General features: G+C 44.4%; 1 protein-coding gene across 4 annotated transcripts; it reads left to right on the top strand.

Moving 5' to 3' along the window:
• Positions 1 to 27,963, top strand: gabra1 (gamma-aminobutyric acid type A receptor subunit alpha1). 4 transcript variants are annotated; one of them, XM_061248613.1, is made up of 10 exons: positions 1 to 102; positions 2,976 to 3,076; positions 7,026 to 7,138; positions 8,638 to 8,705; positions 10,574 to 10,794; positions 11,801 to 11,883; positions 12,614 to 12,757; positions 13,722 to 13,874; positions 22,585 to 22,787; positions 24,483 to 27,963. In XM_061248613.1, the coding sequence occupies exons 2-10, from the start codon at positions 3,000 to 3,002 to the stop codon at positions 24,798 to 24,800; spliced, it is 1,380 nt and encodes a 459-aa protein (XP_061104597.1). In that variant the 5' UTR covers positions 1 to 102; positions 2,976 to 2,999; the 3' UTR covers positions 24,801 to 27,963. The 4 variants fall into 4 exon arrangements, with proteins under 4 accessions (XP_061104597.1, XP_061104595.1, XP_061104596.1 ...); XM_061248611.1 differs by lacking the exon at positions 1 to 102 and adding an exon at positions 367 to 1,221; XM_061248612.1 differs by lacking the exon at positions 1 to 102 and adding an exon at positions 1,312 to 1,440.
• Positions 27,964 to 27,974: the final 11 nt, after the last annotated feature.

The raw sequence follows: 27,974 nt of genomic DNA, 5'->3' as shown, positions 1-27,974 counted from the left end.
ATTTAGTCTATTTGCCATGTGATGGGTGATGATTTGCCTGTGAAGGACGTGTGGATTTCAGTCGTCTGTAGCAAATGCATTTTGAAGCAATTATTGAGATCGGTGGGTGTTCTGCCTTGAAGAAGTTATTTAGATAGGGAGCGACATCGCTCCTGTTTCCTGACATATTTCAACGATCGCCTGGCTTGTAGTTTTAACTTAATTTAAAACGTTAATGACAACGAAAGCTACGCTCAGTTTCGCCGAACGGCTTTGCGGAGGCATCGTACGGCATAGCCTGTAGAAGCTACAGTATTTGCTCACTCGTATGCTACGATAAATAGCAACGTGACATTATGCTGTAGACACAGACGCCGTGGTGCTGTTTAGAGGAGAATCCAGGTCTTTGAGAGCAGGCTACAGCGAGTAATTTAAGGTGATATTCGGAGTTCGGAGTCACATTAGCTCGTTCGGTGTGGAGAATACAGTGTGGATTTCTTAGGATTGGGAAGAATGTCTCCTTGAGAAGGAATTCCGTTTCTTAAAATTTGCATGAGGCATATTCATATTCATATAGTATTGCTTTTGACTTTATGAAATATTTGATTAAAGATCTTCGTTTTAGTATCAGCGGACGGTTATGCTTAATGTTTTTATTATAGAAATGTAAAACTGTATTTTCGATTGCAAAACATCAGAGATCCGTCTAGTGCAGGGAAAAGGAGGGGAAAAACAAGAGATCCGGGTTGAAAATGTAAGAGGATTTGATTTTGCAGCCACTGAAAAGAGATTAAGTCGACAGCAGTGGAAGTTAAATTGTGCTGCATATAAAAAAATGGGCGGATTGGTCTTTAGATGAGAGATTGGTACCACCTTCCATTCTAAAATAAAATCGCCCTGGCATGAAGTCACAGCCTATTTCACATCCGGTTTACCCAGGGACATATTACTATTGTCTTGGTAAAGAAAGGCTTTATTTGGCTGCAATCTCTGAATTTAGAGTAGATTTTGTAGTTAGATTACCAATTTGCAGGGACTGGGAAGAGTCTAACTCCCCACACGAAGGAATAGCGCGCGAGACCTGCGCAGGCTCGACATCGTCAGCAGCCGCTACACGAGCCTCCAGCTAAAATTCGGCAGATCAGAGATCTATGAGGATTTTTCGCAACGTATCCGTCTAGAAAAAAGGTATCCGTAAAAGTTGAAGGATACGACACAGTTGAATATCACTGGCATATCGATGTAAGTGGTTTCATATTTTTCATGTTGTTGGGCTTTTACCAGTTGAAAATTCGGAAAGGGGGGGGGGGGGGGGGGGTGTTGGGGGAAGGGGGGCTGTTGGGGGTCGACAATAGCAGTTGGAACTGCATTGAGTTCTGATTTAGCTACATAGTCAGGGTGCTGTGGAAAAAAAGAATCATAAAAGGAGTTTCGTGGAAAGTGTGAAATGATAAGTTTGAGGTAGGAACGGAGGTGCCTTTATTGAATATTGATATTCTTTAACTGCCTGCTATTTTCTGAAGGCTGACTTGTACGGAGCCTGCATAGCGGTTATACTATAAGAGCATACAGTTAGGCTACTTAATTGCTTGACGTGTTCGAATTAAAATACTGAGCATGTTTAGAAGAAGGCTGCGTGCATGGCAGGTGTATATTACATTGATCTACCAACTTTAAATATATTTAAAGGACGTCCATCTATGAAATTAGTTCCAAAGTCTAGTAGTATGGTAGACTTAATCTGCATTATCCCAGCTTCATCAAATCCTTGTCGAGTAAAGGAATTTTAACATTATATTAGACATCGATTGCATTGTACGTTTTCGGCACATCCTAGGCTGTCTTGGTCGAATTAAACCAGAATAGAATTCGCAGTTAGTATAGTGCACGTTTCAATAACACGTTCATCATATTTATTGCCAGTCGCCTGTGGCATAATGGTTTTTCTATTGATTAGAGCGTCTTTCGCCGGGAAATTAATTGCTTTAGAATCTCGAGAGTATTTTGTAATGCTTAGAAAATTAAACCGACTGAGCGTGAATTCTGTCAAATGTCATTTTCAGCAAATCATCACTCGGTTTCCTTTGTTTAATGCGTTAACCTGTTAGTTTTCAGCACTGAAACATAGTGTGTAGAAACGATATTATGATGGACGGAGGCAAAAACGACAGCGTATAGGAAGATTTGGTTGGTGCTGACTGTCTCCTATTTTCAACTATATTCGCGGATTATGCGCACAAGTGCCATGGTAACAAACGATGTGACATTTTAAATAGGTTTTTGTCAGATGTAAGTGACGGTGGAGCATGATTCCCATGCATTGTGCTTGTGTTTATTGTGTGTCTTGTGTTTATATGTAATCTGTCATTCACCCTCGTGCATTACCCGTTCGAAGGCTGCAGTCACGGGAAGGCGTTCTTCCGTGTGTGCTGCTGCCTCAAAACCTTGCTGGTTTTTGTAAACCACGGTGAGACTATTTCTAATGTGGAATCCAAAATCGTGAACAGCTTCTAAAGGGTGAAGCATCGTACGCCGCAACAGCACGCCAGGCGAGCAGCGAACAATAATTGGACCGATAGACTCGTTGGTGACACCGTTTACACCAAATGATAACATATTTGGATTCAGATGGTGTTTATGTAAGTGACACATGGTTCGGGCATAGCGCGTGCAGATTGAAATGTCACCACGACAGCGTTTAAAACGTATAGACATGCTCGATTCATGTCTGTTGACATCTGACAATTAGATACATCATTAACGTTTTCTGAAAATAACTAGGCATCTGTTGTTAAACAGACACCACGGTAGACTGCACGGTTCTAGAAGGGTGGTTTCCAAATGAAAGTTACTGGTGTAATTCTTGTGGTCTTTGGCATCGTCTTCCTGGTCTAAATTGAAAGTATCTCATTGTTAATCCATTAGCTTTCTTCATAACATGTAAATCTGACGGAACTGTTTTCTAATGCATTTGTTTGTCTTTCCTTCCCCTGTAGATAAATTTCCCTCAGTGAAAAACAATGTTGGGACGAACGGCATCAGCAGTACTGTGTATATGGGCCTGCGTGTTGGTGGTAAATGTCTACTCTGGAAAAAGGTAAGGACGCTGTTTCCAATGTTACGTTGACTAAGCCGGCGTGTTGCACAGAGCCTGTACAGTTAAGAGAAACAACGTGCATTCTGCACTAACTGCAAAGGCTGTATTCATCTTCTCTAAATCCCAGGTTGAGCAAAATGAAAAGTCATTTAATGAAGCAGAAAAATTATGTTTTCATAAAGTTCATTCTATTGTTGCCAAACTAGTGAGCTAACTGATCATTAGGCAGCCAGGGAAAGCGTGATAGTAATTATTGTGTTTCTGCACCTTCCCGTTTGTCCCGTATATATTGTTATTAGAGTTCTTTGTAATTAGGATCTTGATCCAAGATGCTCTGCTGTGACCTGTAATAAGTTCACGAATTACTCTGCGCTGGCGGTCTATAACACTCGAACAAAACAATTGTTGTGACATCACGGTCATTATTTGATTGAGCAGACGTTGTTTTGAAGAAGCGTATAATAGTTCATATTCTACGCACTCTGTAACTCATGGCTGGTGTTTAGGGGACAAAGCGTTTTATCAAGAGCACAACATCAGTGTGCCAAAGTTTTGCTCATCCTGTAGAGATGTGTGTGAGATTGCAATACTACCAATAACTGCAACAATAATATCAACAGCAGTATTATGTTTACAATTCTGCCAACTTTCTAAACTGTTATTATAGCACTTAAACCTGAAAATAACTGTAGCGGAAGGCCTGTCTTTTAAAAAGGGAGGACATATTTTGGTCACTTCCAGGTTGAAAATCTATGTTCAGCTAAATGTGCCAGATTTTGATGTGAATTTGACACAAGAAGGTTGCGAAAGATTTGAATTATAGACCTACAAAGCTGTGTGTGTGTGTGTTTAATTGCTTGCAGTTTGTTCCAAATAAATCTTGCCAGTACAAACCTAGAATATTAATGTACAAGCACCATAGAAAGTGGTTGTCATGGTGCACAGATGCTACATTTGGATATATTTGAATTGTGTACGTCATGTTTTTTTTACAGGCCCGAGCATTTCATTTAAGCTGCCAGCTTTATGTCTATCAAACCTATATATATCTTATATATCTATCAAACCTAAGAAAATGACATGTATTCCTTTTATTTAGAAACCTTTTGTTTGTGGTCATAGCATTGATATGCTTTCCCTAAAGTGCTTGTCTTTAGTGACAATGTCAGTGTCAATGGGCTGTAGGTACTGGGAAGTAGTCATAACCCTTTGAAGAGTATTTTTTTTGGAATGTTTTTATTTATTTTTTAGTGTTCTGTCAGTTAGTCAGTGTTCTAGAACTCCATTAGTTTCAGTTACCAGTAGTGATTCTTACATCAGCATTAGAATGTTCAGGTAAGAGCATTCTAAACACATATGATCTCACACCACGAAGGGTTAAAAGTGCTTTAAAAATAGATGGGCAGCGTATTCTCTGTGGTACCTAAACTGAGTGTCATGTTATTAGCGCAAATCTGAAGGCGTGTGTGCTTTAAAAAAAGAAAGAAAAAAAAACCACGGAAAATGTTAGAAAGATTTCTCTGTGATGAGTCCCAAATAGTGTGATACATTTCCTCCCTTTGATTGGCGTCTGCATTCCTGTTCAGTTGGAATGAAGTGGCGCGGCGGAACGCTGAAGCGGCCGTGCGGACACGTTTCCAGCCGTAACGTGCCGTGCGTGTGCCGAGATCCCAGCCAGTCTGCGGAGTGCCGGGAGGACTCCTGTTAATGTTCAGATGACCTGTAGATGGGGATGGTGTACAATATTTTATAAGGAAGTGGCCCCAGCCCATAACATGTGTGCGGCTCACGCCTCATCTGCACTTTTACTCCCCCAAAACATATATATTCTTTCAGATTCATTTTCATTATTCACACTGTGAAGTACTCCAAGGCACGCGCCATTCCGGCGACGGCTAGCGTTAGCGTCCACTGAAGAGTAATGCCACAGTGTATCAAAAGCCTTGAGCTTGTGTGTGGCTTCACTAGCGCACAGTCATAAACAAACATTCCTTCATTTGGAGGTGTGTGTGTTGGGGGGGAAGGGGGGTGTGTTTGTGGGTATGGGGGTAGTGTGATGTACAATATAGCCACACCTGACTTTGTGTGGATGTGCAATGGTTAGATTTTTTCATCTTTTCTGTTGGTTAACTTGAAAATGGTCCACATTTTTAATTGGAGTTTTGGTGCTCTGTCCGGGGTTGAGAAGTGGCCGCTTTGCTGCTTCTGTTTGGATTAAAAGGTTTAGCTGGAGCTAGACTGCAGGTGCATTACTTGACCAGGGAAGCAAGACCAGAAATTCATGTTGCATTCGTAGTCTTTTTTGAGATTCCCTTGGAATCATTATATTCAGGGTAGTAGTGCAGTTTCAAATGAACATGTTCAGATTCTGAATATACTGTAACATTGTGCATCCCCCCTAGTAAAAAATATTTGCATTGGGGTACTATTCTGAAATGTGTAATTTGGAAGAGGCGTGGAGATAGCATCAGGAGAGTGAGCAGTCTGGAAATTAATAATAGGAGCAATTAAGCCGGTTAGCATGTAGTTCATGACATGACGCTGAAAGCAAGTCTTGATTTTGATAATCATTTAGCAACATGCGTGAAAATCCCCTGCTCGTTCCCTCAGTCCTAAGTGCCTTTCTGTTCCTTCTGCCGATCTTCCTGCCTGCTATTTATTTATTTCAACCCCCCCCCCCCCCCCCCCTTGTGAGTCCTTGTTAACTAATCTTGATGACCTCCTCCTCTCCTTGGGGCAGATGCAGTATGGAGTTTGTTTTGAAACAGGGAATATATATTCAGCATGCAATCAAACCTGCGTGGTCTGCTATCAGAAAGAGAAAGGAAAAAAATGTGATTTGCATCCGGTGGAAGATTATTGATGTGAGCAGATTTTGGTTTTGCAGTGATTGTTTTGCAAGAGCAGAAATTGCCCTTCACAGGTAGAAAAAAAGGCGCGTTCGCCCACCTTTATTAAGCCAATCATTATGTTCCAAATCAGTGTTTGTGGGAGGGAGGCTCGCCTGTTTTTAGTCAAATTTGAAAGTGCTGTTTTTTCGGCTGTGGTATTCATGTTTCTGAATGTATTTCATGGTGATGAAATGTGTGCATGCACCAGGTTCATTGATATAAAAAGACTATTAAAACATTAATACTGCATCATAAAATTCATACATGTTGTTTTCCTCTGTGTTAAAATGATACAGGAACACATTAGCTTTCTTTTACTCTCTGACATGTTCATCGGCATTTGCGTGTATTCAAAGTGTGTGATTTTAAATGTACAACAGGATGCGATTTGGTGGAGGTCTGTGTAGCAGCTTAACCCCTCCGCACACTCACACAAACGCACACGCTCACACACTCACGCTCTCACACACACTCACACACGCTCTCACACACACACACACTCACACACACCAACACACCCACACACACTCACACACGCTCTCACACACACACTCACACACACCAACACACCCACACACACTCACACACGCTCTCACACACACACTCACACACACACACACACTCGCCCACGCTCTCACACACACACTCACACCCTCACACACACACTCACACATGCTCTCTCTCACACACACGCACACACACACACACACACACTCAAACACACACACACACACTCACACACAGACACACACACTCACACACACACACACACTCACATGCACACTCATGCACACGCACACTCACACACACACACACACTCACACACACACACACACACTCACATGCACACTCATGCACACGCACACTCATACACACACTCACGCGCACAAACACCCACACACACGCACACACTCTCGCACACACGTACTCACACACTCACACACACACTGACACACACACACACGCGCACACTCACTCACACACACACAGACACATACACACACATACACACACACACACACCGGTGTTATTCAGGCGTTCTCCCATCGCTTTTCCAGCTCCAATCAGAACAGCGTCTCTGACGAGCAGAAGGACAACACCACTGTGTTCACCCGCATCCTGGACAGCCTGCTGGACGGCTATGACAATCGCCTCAGACCTGGCCTCGGAGGTACGGCCCCTGCCTGCCACTTACACACCATCCATTACCACTCACGCTGCGCAAAATGGCCTCTCTCGCTGATTAACAACTTACCCAGGGATGTTTGGGTCGGTCATTTTGGACACGGTCCACTTGACAGGTTCAGGCGTGTGTGTCTGCGAGTGTGTGTGTGTGTGTGAGAGAGACAGAGAGTTATGTTCATAACCGTTTGAAAGTCCCTGCTTGGGTTGTTTAATGGCCCTTGCCTGTTGCTCAGTCTTGGCTCAACTTTACAGCATGTCGGGGGCGGGGGGCTGGATGCAAACAGGGCGGTATTGAACGCACTGACCTGGACGACAGTGTGGTTGAAGGGCGAGGGAATTGCACAGGGCCCAGGCGATCACAGAACACTGATTATATGGATATTGCGCCCTGTTTTTACCACCGCAAGGACAGCGCAGAAGGACAGGACTTCATTAAACACTTTGTACGAGATAGGTTCACCAAGGCGTGGACAATTACTCCCTCGAGTGCACAAGATCAGAGGAGCGTTGAGGTTTGAGTGTCCCTCACCCGCACATCTAAGGTTACATTACCCAGGGTTTCTTAACCTTCCAGACACACACGCCAGTCTATTTATATCTCCACCCAACATAGGGCTGACCACGTCTAATTCCCACCCCTAATTTTAAATGTCCATCGATTTATAACAATAAATAGTTCAAGAGAAAACCTTAGCCACTGCGCTACAAGCTGCCCAAGTTAGTATAAACATCCATGTTCCTCCCCCAGAACATGCAATATCGGCACCCTAATCTTGTATACTGTACACTGTAGCCGACAGCCATGCTTGCATAGGGTGGAGTCAGAGGAAGACCTTTCGTAGGCAGCTTTGGCCTGCAGTTCACGGTTCTAGTTCTGATGCTAAACTGACTGAACCCTCCCACACCCTGTGAGACATAATCTAGAAATCTAGATTGCTCATCATCTTCTAGATCTACAGGCAGCACTGACATGGTCTGGATATAAATCTAAGACCAATGGAGCTCATCCATGCACCACAGCATGGTGCCTTAACCTGATGAGCCACCCAGAAGCACAACAGTCTATCTTAGGTACGCCTCAAACAATTATGTTTCAGTGACACTGACAACCGCTACACACATATAACTGCTGCAGCAACCACATACAGTGACATCATGAACGCTTGATTACGGAGTGCAGCACAACCACACAACGCATGCATGCACACACACACATATACAGACACGTACACACACACTCACAGACCGTATATTCATTTGAGTTTTTTCTTGCTCTATTATGACCCTGAAACAGCCAGTCGCTCTTGAAAAAGGAAGTGCAGAAAAATAGGCAGTTGACAGTTGAGCAGTTGACAGTTGGGGGCTCGGTGACAATTTGGGAATGATTAGATCAACAGTGAGCAATACTCCTGAGGAGTAAGAGGTAGTTGGAGCTAACGAGGGACACTGATTGACACTCACTCTGCTAATTTCTTGCTTCAACAGAGCGCGTAACTGAAGTCAAGACTGACATTTTCGTGACGAGTATCGGACCCGTCTCAGACCACGACATGGTACGCCCATCTTTCCCTCTTTAAATGTCGCCACCCCTCCATATCGCGCTCACCCCGAACCCTCTCGTCACGGGAGAATGACGGGACCATTTCCGTGGGTCTGTTCACTTCATTTCCCAGAAAGGGGACAGTGATTGATTTGTGGCCCTTGGGAAATAATGCCAGGGTGTTTAAAAAAAAAAAAGAAGAAGAAAAAAAAGATCACTGAAATTATTAGTCGTTCGATTTAAACCACATATTGAAATTCCTTTATCTTGGTCTACTGATGCAGGTCATTTTATAATTAGCATTTCCTTCCATGGGGTTTGCAGTGGCAGCAGAAGGCTTAGAAAAATACATTGCCTTCATTTGATTGTTACTCATGATCTCCATTCCGTCTTCTGTGGATAACTGTAGGTTGATGTAAGCGTTTAATTTAAATATTTATGAAATGCGAAATTATATACTTTGTTCACGCAGCTATTGGCAGATGTTTCCCCTATTGGACAAATGCCTTGGAATCTTGGATATCTTGACCTTGTTCTAGACAAATCCATGAATTGAACCCTGTGACATGTGGAATGGCTGCTCCTTTCCAGTGACAGCTATGCTGTCTTAAAACAGTGACAGTAAATCTCTGGCAATTACCTCTTTGAAGAGGAGGTTTGTGGAATGTTTTTTTTTTTTTTCAAAATTCGAAGTCAGTGTTCTAGAACTCCATTGTACTCCTTTGTAGTAGTCATTATTACATTGGATTTTTGAGAACATTCTAATTCCGTATTTCTGATGTCACACCTTAGAGTAGGCATATCACTGGGAAAAAATCCAACGAGCTCTCGTATTAAAACAAGTAACAACACAGAATAAAATTGTCACTATTGAACATGTCAAATTTTGGGACGGGCTGTTGTTTCCTCATCACGTTCGAAGAGAAAGATTATTTTATGGCCTGGTGCGCTGGAAGGAGACTTCCCTCCGTATCCATCTTGTGTTATTATCTTCCTTTGTTGTTTCATATTTGTGAAGCCATAGCATTCATCTCTTCTGCCATGTGTTTTTGACATGATGTGAGATAATTGCTTTTTGTGACATATGGGCCCACGGTTTCTGCAGTGTTCAGTCACTGAACAGGCTGCAGCTAACCTGTTTTTTCCCTCATTTTACGTTCCGTCTGCACCGCCCGTCAACTTTGTTACCTGCCAGAATAATTAACCTACTTTGCAGGAAAAGGCATAGTGTGATCTATTTGGCAGGGTCTGTCAGGGAAAGTGAATGAATTAAAGAAGAGCCTCAGTCATCATGACCGTTACTTAGTGTCTGAGTCAATGCGGAAAAGGTGCATTCTGGTCAGATAAGCACACAAATTGCGTGGCGTGAATTTGCCACACTTAGGTAATGTAACTTTTATGAAAGCCCTTAAATCTAAAGGAAAAACCCCATTAGGTTTTTTTAAAAAATGGGCCACTGCAGATTATTGGAAGTGGGATGACATGCCAGAGAGAAGGGTTATCAGAGCGCTGGGTTTTCAGCTCCGGGTATTGAATGTGCTCTTAAGAATTAAAAGCTGTAGAGAGTGGAACTGGAGGGTTGGCTGGGAGACGATGGATTCAATTAGCATTTCATAGGAGTACACCACAGACATCTCCTTACACCTTTTCCCCTTTCATAGGAGTACACCATAGACATCTCCTTACACCTTTTCCCCTTTCATAGGAGTACACCATAGACATCTCCTTACACCTTTTCCCCTTTCATAGGAGTACACCATAGACATCTCCTTACACCTTTTCCCCTTTCATAGTTGTAAACCATAGACATCTCCTTACACCTTTCCCCCTTTCATAGGAGTACACCATAGACATCTCCTTACACCTTTTTCCCTTTCATAGGAGTACACCATAGACGTCTTCTTTCGCCAGAGCTGGAAAGACGAAAGGCTAAAATTCAAAGGGCCAATGGCCGTGCTCCGTTTGAACAACCTGATGGCCAGTAAGATCTGGACCCCGGACACGTTCTTCCACAACGGGAAGAAATCGGTGGCCCACAACATGACCATGCCGAATAAACTGCTCCGTATCACGGAGGAGGGGACCCTGCTCTATACCATGAGGTAAGAAAATACTATAGGAAAAGAGTATGGGATGCAACGGGCGGAGGAGGGGGCACAATGAATAGTTCACATCCTTTTGTTGTCATTCGGCCTTCAAAGACGCACCCCATTCTCTCTGCGGTCTTCCGCCTTCAGGCGTTGATCGCTTGTTCGATAGCCCGTGAAGGTCAAGCTGAGGGAAACGTATCATTAATAAATTCTTTCCTAAGAGAGACACTGTGTGGGGCCTCCACTTATATCCCGCGGTTGGAAGGCACGGATCACGCTTGGATAACCCTTTGTGAGAACGGAGGCTCCAGAGGGAGCGCAAGAAGGATCTCGCCTGAGATGCAGGCGACGCACGGGACAGATCTGTATGAATCTGCCTGGAGGACCTATAAATTAAAGTGGCACGCATCAACTTTCAGCTGTCCTGTAAAGAGCGCTAATGTCCGGGGCGCTGGGGACTCGATAAAGCATCTTTTAACGTGTTTATTAGGAGATTAGGGCCCGGTGTGAGTACATATTTATGTCAGGCGGATGACGAATTGGAGACATGTCCCGGTTATATCGACGTTCCTTCACGCGGGCTGTCAGAGACGGCTGCGGGGCCCTTGGAGTCTGTGGTGGATTCAGGTTCAGTGGTGTGCCGTATTCTACCGGTTTTACAGTGGAGAATACCGCTTTGTTCACAAGCCGAAGGCACCACAGTGTGGTGTGAATAGCTGTATTCAAAAGCCAAAGGCAGCAAGGTTTGGTAGTGCATACTGAATGCCCTCTCTTTCCTGGTCTCCTTCTCTGTCACTGCATTTCTCTCTTACTCCCCTCTCTCTCTCTCTCTCTCTGTCCATCTGCTTTTTTCTCTATCACTCTATTTCTGTCACTGTTTCTCTCGCTGTCTATTCCTATCTCGCCTCACTCTCTCTTGCTCTCTCCCTCTCTCTCCTCCATCTTTCCCTTCGTCCCCTTCTCTCTCCTCTCTCTCTCTCTCTCACCCCGCCCTTCCTCCCTCTCTCTCTTTCTCCAGATTGACGGTGAGAGCAGAGTGTCCCATGCACCTTGAAGATTTTCCGATGGATGCCCACGCCTGCCCATTGAAGTTCGGCAGCTGTGAGTGCCTCCTCTTCCCTCTTATAATGACAGAACGCTGAGAGGTCCTCTGGCTGTGTGTTAACGAGTGGCTGTCGTCACGGCGACGTGACACACCCGAAGCCTTGTGCCACCAGGGCCGTTGACCCTAAAGAGGGAACGTGAGCTCGCCCGCGACCGACTGTGCAGAAACCACGTCATGATATGAATTTCAAAAAGCAGCCGTTACCTTAAAGCCTTAAATATTTCATTGGTGCCAGAAAACCCGGCTCTGCAGTGCTGACCTGCTGAATCGCAGGAAGCGAAATGTTCTCTTTTTGGGGACAAACATGGCAATTACGAGTTTTACGCTCTCACCTTTGGAAGCTGCTGTGAACAGGGTCACCCTCTTCCACAAGCCCAGAAAACAGTCTGTTCAATCAATAGAAGCTCTTCTTCTGGCTATCTCATGCTACTCCCTGTATACCTGTTCTTATTCACTTATTAGTAGTGTAGCCCAGTATGGGAAAGCAAACACCAATACAACTGGATTCATTTGTGAGGTAATTAAAGGTAGGAGCTTTTCAAACTTGGGACAACAACAGTATCACATCTGGTTGTAGGTCCAGTTTGTTGCTGTGAATTACTAGGTCTTAGGAGGTTATACGGAGGTGTTCAGGATGATTTCTGAGGCGTGTCACTTTCTCCAGTTAACCCGTGTGAGATTATTAGGGGCTCCTGTTTCTCATGTGTTCTGATGCTTGGCCCTCAGATGCCTACACGCGTGCGGAGGTGGTGTATGTCTGGACGAGAGGGGCCGCCCAGTCCGTGGTGGTGGCTGAAGATGGGTCTCGACTCAACCAGTACGACTTAATGGGCCAGACGGTGGACTCCGGCGTGGTCCAGTCCAGTACAGGTCAGTGTTTAATTTAAACCCGTTTTCACACCGTGAATCACTCAGAGACGGAGAGAACCCTCTGAGATGTGCTCACCTGATAGGACCACTAGCGAGAAAGAACGTGACTAGTTCTTTTATGACAATTCTTGTGGTGGGTATTTGACGGTTTTTAGCGGTTTTGTCCCACTGATACGAACACAATAAATGCCTGCGGTAAGAAAGGCTGTTGTAAACTGTACTTTGAATAAAACCACAAGTTAATAATGCTGAGACAGCCCATTCAATGCCTCTTTTACTGGCTATTGTTTAAAGTGTCAGCGCAGATCGGTGGCGAATGAGTGCATGTTAATTCCGCAGAGTGATTGATTGGAGAGGGCCCGGCTCATTCTGCATGGCTATTGCTTAAGCACTTATTGATTTGTTTTCCATTGCATGTGTCACCATAGAATATACATACCGGTCTATCATGACCTGATGGATACCCATATTAATACCAATTACTGTCCTAGCCCATACCGCTGGTTGGTTCATAAACTTAAACGTTCAGTTAATTACGCGGACGCTGATTGGGCCTGCGAGAACTTCGATAAATCCATCTTCTCGCAAAAACAACTTGCGATAAGAAATAGCGTTTTATTGACTACGGCGCGGAGAGCCTGTGGGAGACAGATGTCCCCGACGCCCGGGTGTAATTGTGGGAACCTGCTGAGTCGGGGCGGATATGAAGGATGTTATCGCGCTGCAGGGATCAATAGGTCAGTGCGTTCCGCCGTTTCCAGCGGCCGTCGCCCTGACGGGATCCGCCGGGGGAGGGATCGGGAAGACCGACAGAAAGGCTCATCTGGCGACCCCGCCCCCTCTCCCCCGCGCCCCCCGCTCCACGCCGACGCCTCGTTTATTTACCCGCCGCCACTTCGCTTCGCGTCATCTGGGTTTTCATATTTGTGTCTATATAATCTCTTTCTTCATCTTCCGCTCGCAGGAGAGTATGTTGTCATGACAACACACTTCCACTTAAAGAGGAAGATTGGCTACTTCGTCATCCAGACCTACCTGCCCTGCATAATGACAGTGATCCTGTCCCAGGTGTCGTTTTGGCTCAACAGAGAGTCAGTACCCGCTAGGACTGTGTTTGGTGAGTGCTCGTTTTTCTGTTTCATGTTGATCAAAGATCAGGGGACATGACAGAGTAATACACGACCCACACACACACACACACACACCCACACACACTGGTGAGCCGAGTTATCACTAACCCTGGGCCCAGTCCTTGTGAAGGACTTTCCAAAAATAGAGATGAACAAATACTGACAAAAGATTATCTGCCGCCAGGCAAGATACCGTGAACCCAGGGAGGTTTTTAAAAACTGTCAAGTCACAGAATTCTTTTTTTTTGGGGTGTTGCTGTTGTTAATCTTAAGAGATGTGCAACTCCTCTTGTTAAATGTGAAATTAAGCTATTGTTTCTAACAAAAATAATATTATTTTAGTGTTTTATTTGAACAATCACTAATTACAGCTGTGCAGCCCCAGTTAAGCAGGGTATGCAGTTATACTCACTCGCTTGCTTTCTATCATTAACCCTGTAGGCTGTGACATCACATGTGATTAGAATGTTCTTACCTGAGCATTCTAATGCTGACGTCACAATCACTACTGGTAACTGAAAGCAGTCAAGTTCTAGAACACCGATTTAGACTTTTGAATTGAAACATTCCAAAAACCCATACTTTTCAAAGGCTTTAAGGCATGGGCTAGATCCTGCTCCTCTTGAAAGACCCTCTGCTCTTTGTCTAAGCTGTACAATGCACGGTGGCCTTATTTCCCAAGGAGATTGCGCACGCTGACGAGTTGAGTCAAGGGCTCTTTAAATCCCCGAACAGACAGAACTGCGGTGGTGTCCTGTCATAAGGGGAGGAATCGGAGGGAACCCGGTGACTTATGTAAGAGAAGTTGTTGAAGGGAGGGAAGATTTTTTTTATTATTTTCGCTTCTCCACTGCGGGCTTGCCGGCTCGGTGTCCTTGCTCGACCTTACTTACGCTGTTCATCGGCGTGTTTGGGGTAGTGAGCGCTCTCCTCCCGGCTGAATAATTTAAAGTTGCACCCTGCGATTCTCAGGGAGGGAGCCTGGCGTTGTTTATCCCACACCCACCCCCCCTCAGCCTGAGATTAGATGCCCTTCTCACAATGAGGCCTTTCAGGCCGAGACGCAATCCAGGTCAAGATGTATGTTCTGTTCACGGGACGTTGGCCATACGCGTCCCCCATGCGCTGGCATATCTTTTGTCCGGGCGTCCTCTCCTCTCCCTTTCAGATCAGCCCGCTGTATGGCTTTTTATGCGCTGTGCACATTCCCTTCTGGGCTACTGGGACACGTATCCGGGAGGAAATAACCCCCCCATCCCCCCCCCCCCCCCCCCCCCCCACAGCACCCCGTGAGGATGTTTAACTAACTGCAGATAATGAGTGCATGACATACCCGATCCAAGGGTATCTGAAAACAACAGTGACCAGGCCTGGGTGTAAAATAAACAAAATCTCACTAATCCAATGCGATGCGATTCATCATGCCCTAAAATGAAAGGAGGATGGGGTGGTGGTATATTTTATTTTTAGCACAGCATTAGCTCACCAGGCCCCAGCAGTGCTTTTCTTACAGAGCCCCCATAGGCAGCTGAAACTAGCACATGCATCCCAACCTCTGGGCTACACCTGGCGTCCTTCATATAGATTTTAGGCTAAACATTTTTTTTTTTAAGAAGTCCTGCTTGAAATATTTGTCCCTTCTGGAAGGGGGAAATATGCAGGCTCAAGCTGGGTTTTTTCACTGGTGTAATTAAGAGGCGATTGTCTCCGTGAGCCGGGATGGGCGATTGAGACCTCAGGCCCGGCTCTCCGTGAGCGGGGTGGGCAGTCGGAGAACACGCCGTACGCAGAGGCTGCCTTTTAGATAAATAGGCAATCTGAGAAGCCGGGAGTGGGCACGGACGTCTATTTGTCACCGCGCCGATTAAAGCCTGCTGATATATTCAGAGGACCCGGATAAATAAATAAATAAATAAATAAAGTGCTTTCAATTGCTTTATTTATCACAGAAATGAAAAAGCCAGACAAAGGGGCTCTAATATCAAAGGCAAATGGAATTAATATGTTCCATTATTCTTTGTTTTTACCGCATACACCCCCCCACGCCCATTACTGTCAGTCAGCGCCAACAGCAGCACTGAAAGGGTTAATGTCCCTCCTTTCCCTCGCTCTCTCTCTCCCTCCCTACTTCTCTCTCTCCTCCCTCTCTCTTCCTTCCAACCCTCCCTCTCTCCTCCCTCTGCTCTCCCTCTCTCTCTCTCCCTCCCTCCGTCTCTGCCCTTCCTCCCTCTCTCCCCCTCTCTTCTCTCCTCCCTCTCTCTTCCTTCCACCCCTCCCTCCCTCTCTCCTTCCTTTCCTCCCTCTCCCTCCCTCTCTCCCTCCCTTCTTCCCTCCCTCTCTCTCTCCCTCCCTCCCTCCCTGGCGTTTAGAGCGGTTCAGGGCGTATTTTCAGCGGCTGCAGTAAGCTGCGGTTGTGATGTATCTGCTGATTAAGGGCCGGAGCCCGAAGCGTCTCTCAGGCCCGGTCCGGAGCCTCCTCCGGCGGACCGAGAGCGGCTCAAAGCCCCCTGACTCTGTCCTGTGAGGGGAGGCCCCTCGCCGCGCGTGATGAAGACGAACGGCTGCCCGTGACGAGCCGAGCCTCCTCTCTTTTTCTCCCATGATGCCGCCCGCGCAGGCCCCGCTCTGTGGGCGTGCGTTCTGCGGCACACGGCGCGATGCTCGCTTTTTACATTCGTGTATTTATTATTTATTTACTCATTTGGCTTGGATGCTAAATACAGTCGCGCGTCACATTGGAGTTGGAGAATTAACTCATTCATTCATCAACATTAATTAATGAAGAGGCGGCCTGTAGCCTAGTAGCTAAGGCGCTTGACTGAGACTCAGGAGGTTGGTGGTTCAAGCCCCAGTGTAACCACAATAAGATCAGTGCCGCTGTTAGCTGCTTAATCCAACAGCCTAAACAACTGTAAATTGCTTTGGATAAAAGTGTTCGCTAAACCACTGTAATGTAAGTGAAAAGATGAGGTCCATTTATTTGATTCCTCTTGGGTTCTGAAGATTGAGACTGATAGACCATGAAGAGCCCCTCGATCATCTCCCATCTTGTTCCTCACCTGAGGGTGATAATCTTATTTCCGGGGGCTGTGGTCTCTCGTCATTTCTCTTAATCTCTCTGAATTCCTGCGTGCCCCTGCAGCGTTTGTCGGGGGACACCTCGTTAAGAGACGCACCTCATCCGAATCAAATGTCCTCGTCTCCACGCGCGGGATTAAATCGGGTGAAAGAGGCACAATAATGGAGTTAGCGCGCGATTCGTCGGTTTCTAAACTTCTCGTATGAGCGACTGTGTTCGTTTAGGGTCTGTGAGCCCATCGTGGCGCATTAGCCCACGTCAGAACTGTCAGACGGGATTGGAGACCATCGCTGAAAACCCCCTTTCAGTCCCTGCCCCCCTCCTGCTGGTTACAGGTGCGGGAAAGGGATTGTGGTGTGCGCTTCGGGTGGGGTAAGGGTCAAAATAGCCGTGCAGCCTGTAGCCTAGTGGCTAAGGTACATGACTGAGACCCAGAAGATCCACACAGCCGTTGGGCCCTTGACCGAGGCCCTTAACCCCACATTGCTCCGAGAGGGATTGTCCCCTGCTTAGTCTAATCAACTGTAAGTAGCTTTGCGTGAAAGTGCCAGCTAAATAGCAAATTATTATTATTAAAGTGCTTGAAACAAGCATGTTAAAAAGATGTGACCTTTGGTCAGATTTCCGGGCAGGATCCCGTCCGGAGGACGTTCCGGATGGCGCAGGAACGCCACTCCCTACTGCAGCTCCGACATTCCGGGCACGGCACACAAGTAAAGCCAGTTACCGCATGTGAAGTAGTAGTTTCCATGGCAACGCAGCTTTGTGTCTTCGCCGTGCGTAAGATGGTGGATCCTCTCTCGCTACCTCTGAGGGAAACGGGGTCGGACGGAAGCACCCCCACCCTCCCTCCCCTCTCCCCGGACGCAGCGAGGCTTTTCGGTACCTGTGCCCCGGGGGCAGTATGCCAGCTGGCCCGGTGCGGGGGAGTGCGTGGGGGGGCGCGTGGGGCCCTCGTGACGCCGATCGCTCGCAGCACAGAGCGCTCCGGAGCTGCTCTCCGCGTTAAAGGCGAACTCCGCCGCGAAATGTTTATTTGCACGTACCTCAGCAGCCAAGTGCGTCTCCCACAGCTTCGCACTCCAGCGTGGCTCTGCTTTCGCTCGTGTTAGCGGCTGCGATGTCAGCTGGATGAACCTTTCGTATTTACACCGGCGTAGACGTCTCTTTCTTTCCCACTGTGTTTACCGTCGACGGTAGATGCAAATACAATATGATGTAACCTATGCTAGTTTAATATGCTGCCATGGGTTTTCAGTCAGGAAATATATCATTTGTTGCATCCAGTAAACCAAAACTAACAGCGCTTGGAAAACAAGATGGATACCTCTGTTCGACAGACCTTCCTGCCTACCAAGACACTGTTCAGGCTCACTGTGCGGACATCTGTATAAAACCATGCCTTTACTGGCACGGAACAAGAGGCAGAATGTGAATTTTGCATTGGGTTTCTGATATTTTATTCTGGAAACATCCAATATTCGATAGAGGAAATATTGGCAAGCACTTATCCACTCTAGACTTTATGAAAACGGTTTACACCTAGCTTGCATCACAAGGACATTTCCAGCTACCTAAACTATGAAACGACATCCTGCATTGCTACCTGCCCAAAGCTACCTACCCACAACTTTCTGGCGAAGGAGTACACCATCAAATAAAAGTTTTGGGCCATTCTTGCCCTTGTGTTGTTTTAATGTAAAAAATGACACGCCACTATGTTTAGCAGCAGAGAAAACCCCCTAAACAATATTTTTTCATCTTGAAATTTGATGACAAAATTTGTGATGAGTGACACTTAATAGATTTTGGGTTGAAAATTCAATTAAGCGCTTTATTTTATGGGTTGAGTGCAGGCGGGTAATTTTTTACCCTTAGGACAAGGGGAGTATACAGAATGTTAAGACTACACAAGGGTTAAGGTTTAAAAAAGGGAGCATTTTCCCTCCATGCTGATGAATGGCTTGTGAGCCCCGTGAGGGAAACAGACATTGTTTATGAACCGAGGAGGCTTCTGAACGTGAAGAGTTTAGAGACCGACACAGGAGTATGATACAGCAGAGAGGGAGAGCCCTCGGTCTTCTGAGCGCAGGCCTGCAGACCCTGGCTCACCCACAGTGGGAGACTCTGTGCAGCCTGTGCAGATACTATGTGCTGTGCTGTTTGGGGAATATCACGGTATTTCCAGGGTTGTCCGATGCCTGGGATGTCGGGTTTTGTCATTATCAGCATAGGACCGAATTGTGGTCCTGACCGGACAACACAATGTCTGACCTGAGTAAGCTATTGAAAGAATGTAGCGTTTGTTTGTAATGTAATGAATTTGTGCCGTTTGTTTGTAATGAATGGGCATCTAAACCACCCCCGGCCTGTACTTCCCCCTGATAGCTTCGCCCCCTGTTTCGCAAAAAGGTACCGTTAATGAATTGCCCCATCCATCACTGTTTCCAACTTCCTAACCCCCTCTCCCCCCAAGTGCATCATTGGTTGGCCCTTCACAAGCTCCTACCTGGATCGCGATTAAGCTTCTGCTTAATTCGCTTTCTTCTGAATCTGGAAACCTGGAGAAGAGGCAGGGGTGGTCTCTTAAACAGCAGTTGCCCAAGACCTGGGTCCATGAAGGTGTAGGGTGTCTTTAGGGAGGGTTGCGACCGCACTGTCAACCTCGATTTCAATACCATCTCCCCTTCCGATCACAATCGTCACACTATCTCTCCTCCAGGTCTGTGATAGCAATCTCCCCCAAACCCCTCACCCCACGGGAAATCATAATATCACCGTACCCCCAACACTCCGCCCCCCACCCCCCCATTCTGTGTTATACAACGTCTTTTTGATGGGGGTCCGCCAAAGGTCTGGGTGGGGGTCCCTGAATCTCAAAAGGGTGAAGTCTTTAGCGATATGGTTATCGAAGAGGACCTGTATCCAAAGGCTGGTGGGTTCAGCTTCCAGATTGCACCCTGCCACTGTTGATTGGGTTGGGGTGTTTAACCCAGACTACTTCAGTTAACATCCTTCTTTACAAAGTGGACAGTACTTAAACTGTACTATAGGGCACTCTAGAAGTGGGTGTCTGCCAACCATATAAAACATACTAATTAAACCAAACTGCAAAAAAAACATACATTTTTAATTCTGCTAATTAGTAAGTTCAATCAAAAACGACACCGTTTGCATTGTATTCCACTTGATTTATCACTTGCTGTGTTATAGCAAAGTGAAATGTAATGGAAGCCTGGTATTCAGATGGGTCCGGGTAGTTTATTTTCGGAGGATTTGTCGCACTTTAGCAGACATCGCTCAAGGCTCGGTTCACCACCGACGGTGGGATGTTTATCTTGTTTCCCGCTCTGCCCCCTGAAAGGGAAGCGATGCCGGAACCTTCCGGAATCACGCGGCTGCCAGCCGCAGCGACATTATTAAAACGCTACCTCAGGCTCAGCCCCGGGTCAAACGGCAGGAGCCACAATCCGGCGTGAAGTGTGCGGTGATTCAACATGTCCCCAAACGAAATGCGTTTCTGCCTCCTCCTGTCATAAACGCGTGTCACCGGTCCGGCGGAGAGCGGCCGGTAATAAAGCAGGCTGGAACATCTCGGCGAGAGAGGCAGACAGTTGCGCCGGCCTGCAGAGTTGGCAGGTTTCGCGAGACAAATAAGCGGCTTCAGAAGCGTCGACGGAAGGAGCCCAGGAAAAGTGGAAGAGAACCGGGGAGGGAGGTGGAGGTGTGCGCAGGGAGAGACTGGAGAGTAAGGTGGATCGCTAATAGCTACATTTACAACTTAATTTGTGCAATTAAGCCGTACGTAACCATGAATGAGCCCAAAAAAATGAGCCCGAAAAAACTCAACCCACTACTAACAAGTGACTTTGGAGAATAAAAACAGACCGTTTTATAAGCAGACTTGGCAACACCGCGCTTTTCAGCTCACCTGTGCATGTAATGAGAGTCCTGGGTTATTGATCAATATCTTCAGAGCCTCTGAAAATGTCGCACCTTGGAAGCCGCCACGCTACGAGGATACTATGTTAGCAGGAGCCTCTGGGTGCTCTTTGCCAGGATGTCTGGGCAGCAGAACATTGTGGGCTTCTGACGGGGGTAGCCTGTCGTCTAGTTGCTAAGGCACGTGACTGGGACCCTCAAAAGATCATTGGTTCAAGTCCTGGTGTAGCCATAATAAGATCCACGCAGCTATCGGGCCCTTGAGCGTGGCCCTAAACCCTGCATTGCTCCAGGGCAGGTGTTGTCCCTTGCTTAGTCTAATCAACTGTAAGTCGCCTTAGATAATAGCGTCATCTAAATAACAAATTATATACATTTTCTCACAAGCCTCCTCGTCCCTGAGTGGTTAACCTCATAATCTCAAGGCACTTAGCCATTTGTCAGCAAAGGGGGCGTTTAACTTTTAAATTATTCTGTCCTTCCCTCTCTCTCTTTTTCTGCGACTATGTTCCTACAGGCTGCGTGTGGAATATTGCTTATGATGTCCTGAAGATCAAAGTAGCGTAGCATGAAGCTTCAGTCCCACAGTAAACAGATTGTGTGCTTGCATGCCTGCATGTTTAAAATGCACAGCCTATGACGGGCTGCCTGTCACATTGTTCATGCGACACGGGAAGAGGCAAATCCAGGGTGCTTTTTAAAAATTGGCAAGCTTTGCGCTAGCTAATCTAAATTTTATGCTAAAGCTGTCAACTTAATGGTAGCTTATGCTTCATCCATTTAAACAGTTTTACTGTATCCAAATATGATGATACAGATTCAAGTTTCATGATTTTACATATGTCTACAGCAACATGTTTTTTGTTGTTGTAATTGTTTGTTTTTAATAGACAGAATGGGCTTGCATGCAAGTGAGGGTATAGCTTGGACTATTTTCTTAAATTCTTAACGACTGGTGGTACAGGTTCCGCTGTTCCAGTGCAGATCAGAGAAGGACCTGAACTGAGTTAATTACTGTATGGATGCAAAATATTTCAGTTGCAAGTCATGGAAGTCACATCTTCTAATACTACTACTAACTATTAATAGCTGATATTATAATAATTCTACTACTGCTACTACTAATATAACAATACTAGTACTACTCATAATAATAATAACAATAACAATAATAATAATGATGATGATAATAATAATAATAATACTAATAATAATAATAGTTATTATTATTGTTATTATTGTTATTATTGTTGTTGTGTTATTATTATTACTACGACTACATTGGCCACATTGGTTTCCTCTGGGTAGACATGCAGGTTAGATTAATTGGAGAGTGTAAATTGTCCTATCCTTGGGGTATGAATGTGTGAGTGTGTGGGCCCTGCGATTGGGGACTTGGCCTGTATTTCTGCCAATGTGTGCTGCCCCACCCCCCCAACCCGGAGGAAGTGGTTTAGAAAAGAAAATGGGGGTGGGAAATAGGAATAGGCGAATAGGAAATTTGATTCATCTTTTGGATTTTTTTTCTTGGGGGGGCACTAACAGGACCTTGTTAATTTCGGGGGGAGGGGAGGATTTGATGTCGTGTCCCCTGCGACCTGCCCGGACCCTTCGTCCGTGATGGTGCACCCTGCACAGCCTGACTGCATCCTTCCTTCCTTGTTCTGTCTCTGCAGGAGTGACCACTGTCCTCACCATGACAACCCTCAGTATCAGTGCTAGGAACTCTCTTCCGAAAGTGGCCTACGCCACGGCCATGGACTGGTTCATCGCCGTCTGCTACGCCTTCGTGTTTTCCGCCCTCATCGAGTTCGCCACGGTGAACTACTTCACCAAGAGGGGCTACGCTTGGGACGGGAAAAGTGTTGTGCCTGAAAAGGTGAGTCATCACTACAAGCTCACCAGCTGAAAACATCATGTAGCTGGATGTTGTTTCCCAATATACACCCAGGGAGCACTTTATTAGGTATTTAGACTTATTTTTACTTCTGTTGCTGTAGCCTATCCACTTAGAGGTTTGAGGTGTGTTCAAAGATTCCCCTATGCATACCACTGTTGTAATGTCTGGTTATTTGTGTTATTGTCACCTTCCTGTCAGCTTCGAGCAGACTATCCCTTCTCCTCTGACCAACAATCATTCCACGGTCAAAGTCACTTAGATCACATTTCTTCCCCATTCTGACATTTGGTCTGAAAAACAGCTGAACCTCTCAACCACTATGGTTCTATGCATTTAGTTGCTGCCACATGATTGGCTGATTAAATATTTGAATTAACAAGCTGGTGTACAGGTCTACCTAAAAGTGATCACTGAGTGAATATCAAAATACAGAAAAAGCCTGTTACCCTGTAAAATGTTCAGTGTTAAATGAACTCATACAGGGTGCATATGATCCTTATTGGAGTTGAATTAACACTGGCCATGTTTCCGTGCATTAGTTTAATAACTGCACATAGGGATAGCGGTAAAACTTTTCATCTTTTAAAAAAAACATTTGATACTACACTTAGAGTAATGAGGATGAAATTATTGTGACTGCAGCTTTTCATTATGTCATAAATATATTCATCAGTATTCAGTGGAATGATGTTACGTTAAAACAGATGTTAGCCATTAAGGAAATTCCATTTGGAGCTTGAATGTGATTGTTCGTAGGTTGCAAAATGGCTGCACACATATAATTCATCTGTCTCAACGTCAGCTGGAGTTATGGGACATGACATCACCACTAACGGGTGATGCTTTCTTTAGTGACAAATCCCCCGTCACCCGTCATGGCCAACCCAGTGATCAGTGCATGATATGAAGCCACACGCAGTGAGCACTTAATTAGGTATTTGTTGGACTTATGCCTGCAGAACTGCTGCTTATTGTGTTTATTGTCTTTCACATCATTCTCTGCAAACTCTGGAGACTGTTGTGCGTGAAAATCCGAAGAGATCAGCAGTTTCTGAGATACTCAAACCACCCTGTCTGGCACCAATAATCATTCCACGGTCAAAGTCACTGAGGCCACATTTGTTCCCATTCTGACATTTGGTCTGAAAAACAGCTGAACCTCTTGACCATGCCTGCAAGCTTTCATGGATTTAGTTGCTGCCACATTATTGGCTGATTCAATATTTGCATGAACACACTGGTGAACAGGTCTACCTAAAGTGCTCACTGAGTGTAGTTTAGGTAAGCTAGGCATTACGTACCCTTTAGTGGTAGGAAAATGGTGGCCATTGTTGGGTGGAATGGCCTGTTCATTCGTCATTTTGTTATGTTATGTTGTGCTATTTTATTTTGTTATGTTATGTTGTGTTATGTTAAAGCTACCGATTCAAAGTACTTAAAGCAGAAACTATTCTGCCCCCGTAGATTAAAAGAACTGAATCTTTGTAAATGGTACTTTTTCATTTTTTTGAAGACATTAAAAGCACATATTTGGGCAGATCACAGCACAAAGCTTTTGTGGGGTTGTAATTCATGTGAATTATTTAGTCAGTTTGCTGCAGATTTTCAGCAGTTCTCCATGCATGGCATTGTACCCTGCGACCACGCTCACGTGAACGCTGTTTTCTCTCGCAGCAAAAGAAGAAGAAAGAGTCCATGCTGAAGAAGAACAACACCTACACGGCTGCCACGGCGACCGCTTTCGCCCCAAACATCGCCAGAGACCCTGGTTTGGCGACCATCGCCAAAAGCGCCCCCCCACCGCCCACCGAGCCAAAAGAAGAGCCCAAACCCAAACCGCCGGAGGCCAAGAAGACCTTCAACAGCGTGAGCAAGATCGACCGGATCGCTAGAATAGCGTTCCCCCTCCTGTTCGGAACCTTCAACCTGGTCTACTGGGCCACCTACCTCAACAAGAAGCCCAAGATACAGGGGATGCTTCAACCACACTAATCTTCGCTAGGTCTCCTTTTCTCTCTTTGTCCAAATGTTTTGTTTGAGGAAAAAAAAAAACGGTGTCTGAAGTGGTCCAGTTCCCACAATGCTTCTGTGTCACACAAAAATAGTATACCTTCAAGATTAAAAAAACATCTCTTAGTATCTGGGCAATGTGGTAAAAATGTAATGGAACCAGTTTGAGGGGGATTGTGCTACTCTATTAAAACAATATGCTACAGTAAAGTATACGCAAGAGAATGCTATTCTACAAATGCACATAGCCTAACTATTGTTAAAGATCTATTTTTTTTTCTAATATTTTGTTGTGCATTACACCATCAATACGTAAACACAGTTATATGGGAAAATGTAATATTTGCATGGGCTGATTTTATTTCTCTTTTTTTAATGATCAGTCAGCATCTGACAAATGGCCTATGGTTTTTTCTTCCTGTTATCAGTCACAAAATGCTACCTTGAATGAAAGTCAGATATTCTTCCATACCTTGTAGTTAATTCTTTTTGGTTTATGATTTATCGGTTTTCTTTATCTTTCTTGTTTTACGTCAAGATAGGGTTTCAGCAATAGCAATAAAACATGTCTCAGTGGAAACAATTTAATTCCATTCATGGATTTAAAAAAGAGAAAAATATCCTTTGATTATCACATGCTACATTAAGCATACAATTTATTTAGTTTTATTGTAAATACTAATCAAGTGTTAGAGATGTCAATATTAAGTTTAAGATTTGCAAAATGTAACTGTAAGATATAACTAATCTAAACAAGGGAAAGAACACGTTTTTTTGAAGATCTGTGTATGAAATATTGAACATAATCGGTGTGAAGAGAGTATTTATTGGTTCACTTTTACCCGACTGTTTAGTAACTAAGTTAGTGTTCCATTAAATGCTGGTTTAATTTGCCAGTGGATATTGCAGATATATAAATAAACAATATCCAATCTTATATATCTGTGTGTATGTGTACACACTTAAAAAATATGTTTTAAGAATGGGATAGTGATGAGTAAGAATGTAACTGTAATTTAAATGTCGGAATGCATTTTATATTTAGAATTGAATCACTCTTGTTCTTTGTTTTTGGTTCCTAGTTTCTCTGGAATAGACACTTAGAAATGGCTGTAGGTCCTGGAGGACCCACGGGTTGGGTGTTTAGGTGGAGCTCTGCCAAAAGCCGGTGAATAGGGCAAATGTATCGAGAGTGAAGAGCAGTGCCTTTCAAGTTTTCAGGGTTGACTGATCGTATGAAAGGCTGTTCCCTCCGCTCCGAGATCCCACCCAACTTATGTTCTGTCCTATCGCTGGGGCTCTCTTATGTCCCCCTACCCTTTTAGACCATGCTCAGAAAGTACCAGCTACACTGCCTTCTATCTCAAATGCCCTTGGAAGATAAAGACAGTTTTTTGTTTTCCTTTTCTAACACACTTATAGCTGCTTGTCAAAAGAGAGACGGAAAAAAAAGCACCAGCGTTATAGTTTAGTGCTGTATCCTGGACACTATGATGTCTTCTGTTATCATGATGATGATTAATGTTTTATTTTTGTTGCATGAAATCAGTCCCTCCTCCAAAAAAAACAAAACAAAAAAAAAAACAAACAACAGAAACCAAACCACGACAGATAGATGGGGGGGAAAGACTTTTGGTTTAAAATTTTCACTCTGAATACAAATATGAATTGCAACTTTCCTTTGGCTAAAAAGCTTTCAGTTTGTTTTGTTTTTTTAAATTACGTTAATGTAGCAATATGTAATTAGTAAGGGCTTTTTCACAATCTCAACAAAAAAAAAGTTATTTGAGGTGGTTTCCACGGTAGCTTTAGGTTGACCTCAGAGGGAAGTATAGACGTGTACAATGTTGAAAAAGAAAAAGAAAAAATAACTTTTTCACCACATATCGGAAGGAGATGTTTTACTTTTATCTTGCCCTGGTCTTAAATCAATTGAAAAGCTGATGTCACTTCAAACTCATGTAGATTAGCGGGGAGGGGAGAGGGTTGGTGGGTGGGGAGGTTGGGAGGGAGGGACATGTCTGTTGTGGGTTTTATGGTCTCTAAACTCAAAATAATTCCTCTGCACATAGAGTTGCAGCAGATCCAACAGAGGACCACCATGGTAGTGTCAGGGTATCAGAACACGGGCCATAGGGGGCAGCTGTCTGCCCACCAGGGACAGTGAGGGGGTGGGTTCGGTTTGAGGGGGTGGGCCTGTTCCTACCGCAGTAGATTTTATGCAAGCGCACAGTTACAGAGTCCATTGGAAACTCTAAGGATGAAGACCCTTGAGATATGATGTATAAATGTATAGATATTTTGATTCAAATCTATTGTATGGATGTTTATCATGCCTAAAGTATATATATATATACATATATAAATATTTAATAATACTAATAGTAATAATGATAATAAATATTGTTTGTATCAACCTATTGGTATGCATTTTGCACATTAGAGCATAATTTACATTTAAGTAGTCTGCTTTGTGCTATGCAAGAACAGCTTTGAACCACTTTAATTAGTTTTCCTTTTCATTGTATTTAAAAAGAACCAGATATTGTATACAGCTTAACTCTTTACTAGAGCCAGTGTATCCTATTTAGCTTCTATCCATTGTTTTGCTCTGTATTCACTCGCCAAAAGAGTATTACTTTCAAAATGTGTATCTAAATGGAGAGGTTGAGTGTCATTCGTGGTTGATTCAGAAATGACATTGAATGTTAATTGAATATCTATTCAGAGACATGGCAATAAAAAATTTAAATTTCATATTTCCGTAAGGAAACGTATAATTAATCCACTAAATTCCCATATTTCAAACGCTACTGTGAAAAATATTTAAGGACATGACCTCAGAACATGTCAAATACTATGTAGAACCATGTTGCTGTGTTTGCCAAATACGATTTGAGCTATAAATGATGGCACATTCAGATTCAGTATCAAATTTAATTAACAAATTTAAACAAAAGCTCGTTTTTTTTCCAACACACAATGTTTTTGTATTGGTTTCTGCATTTGTAAAATGTACTACACAGATCATCGAAAAGGTTTCTCATATTTCTCATATTTCTTTGTCAATTATATATTTCCTGTTGCTCTATGACACAAGGTTTCATTTATTTCATTTCTTTCTTAATAAAATCTTTTAAGTGCATTTCCTGTTTT

Source organism: Conger conger, chromosome 7 (assembly GCF_963514075.1).
Source record: "Conger conger chromosome 7, fConCon1.1, whole genome shotgun sequence".
In the NCBI taxonomy this organism is placed as follows: Eukaryota; Metazoa; Chordata; class Actinopteri; order Anguilliformes; family Congridae; genus Conger; species Conger conger.
This window is presented reverse-complemented; position numbering and strand designations above follow the sequence as displayed.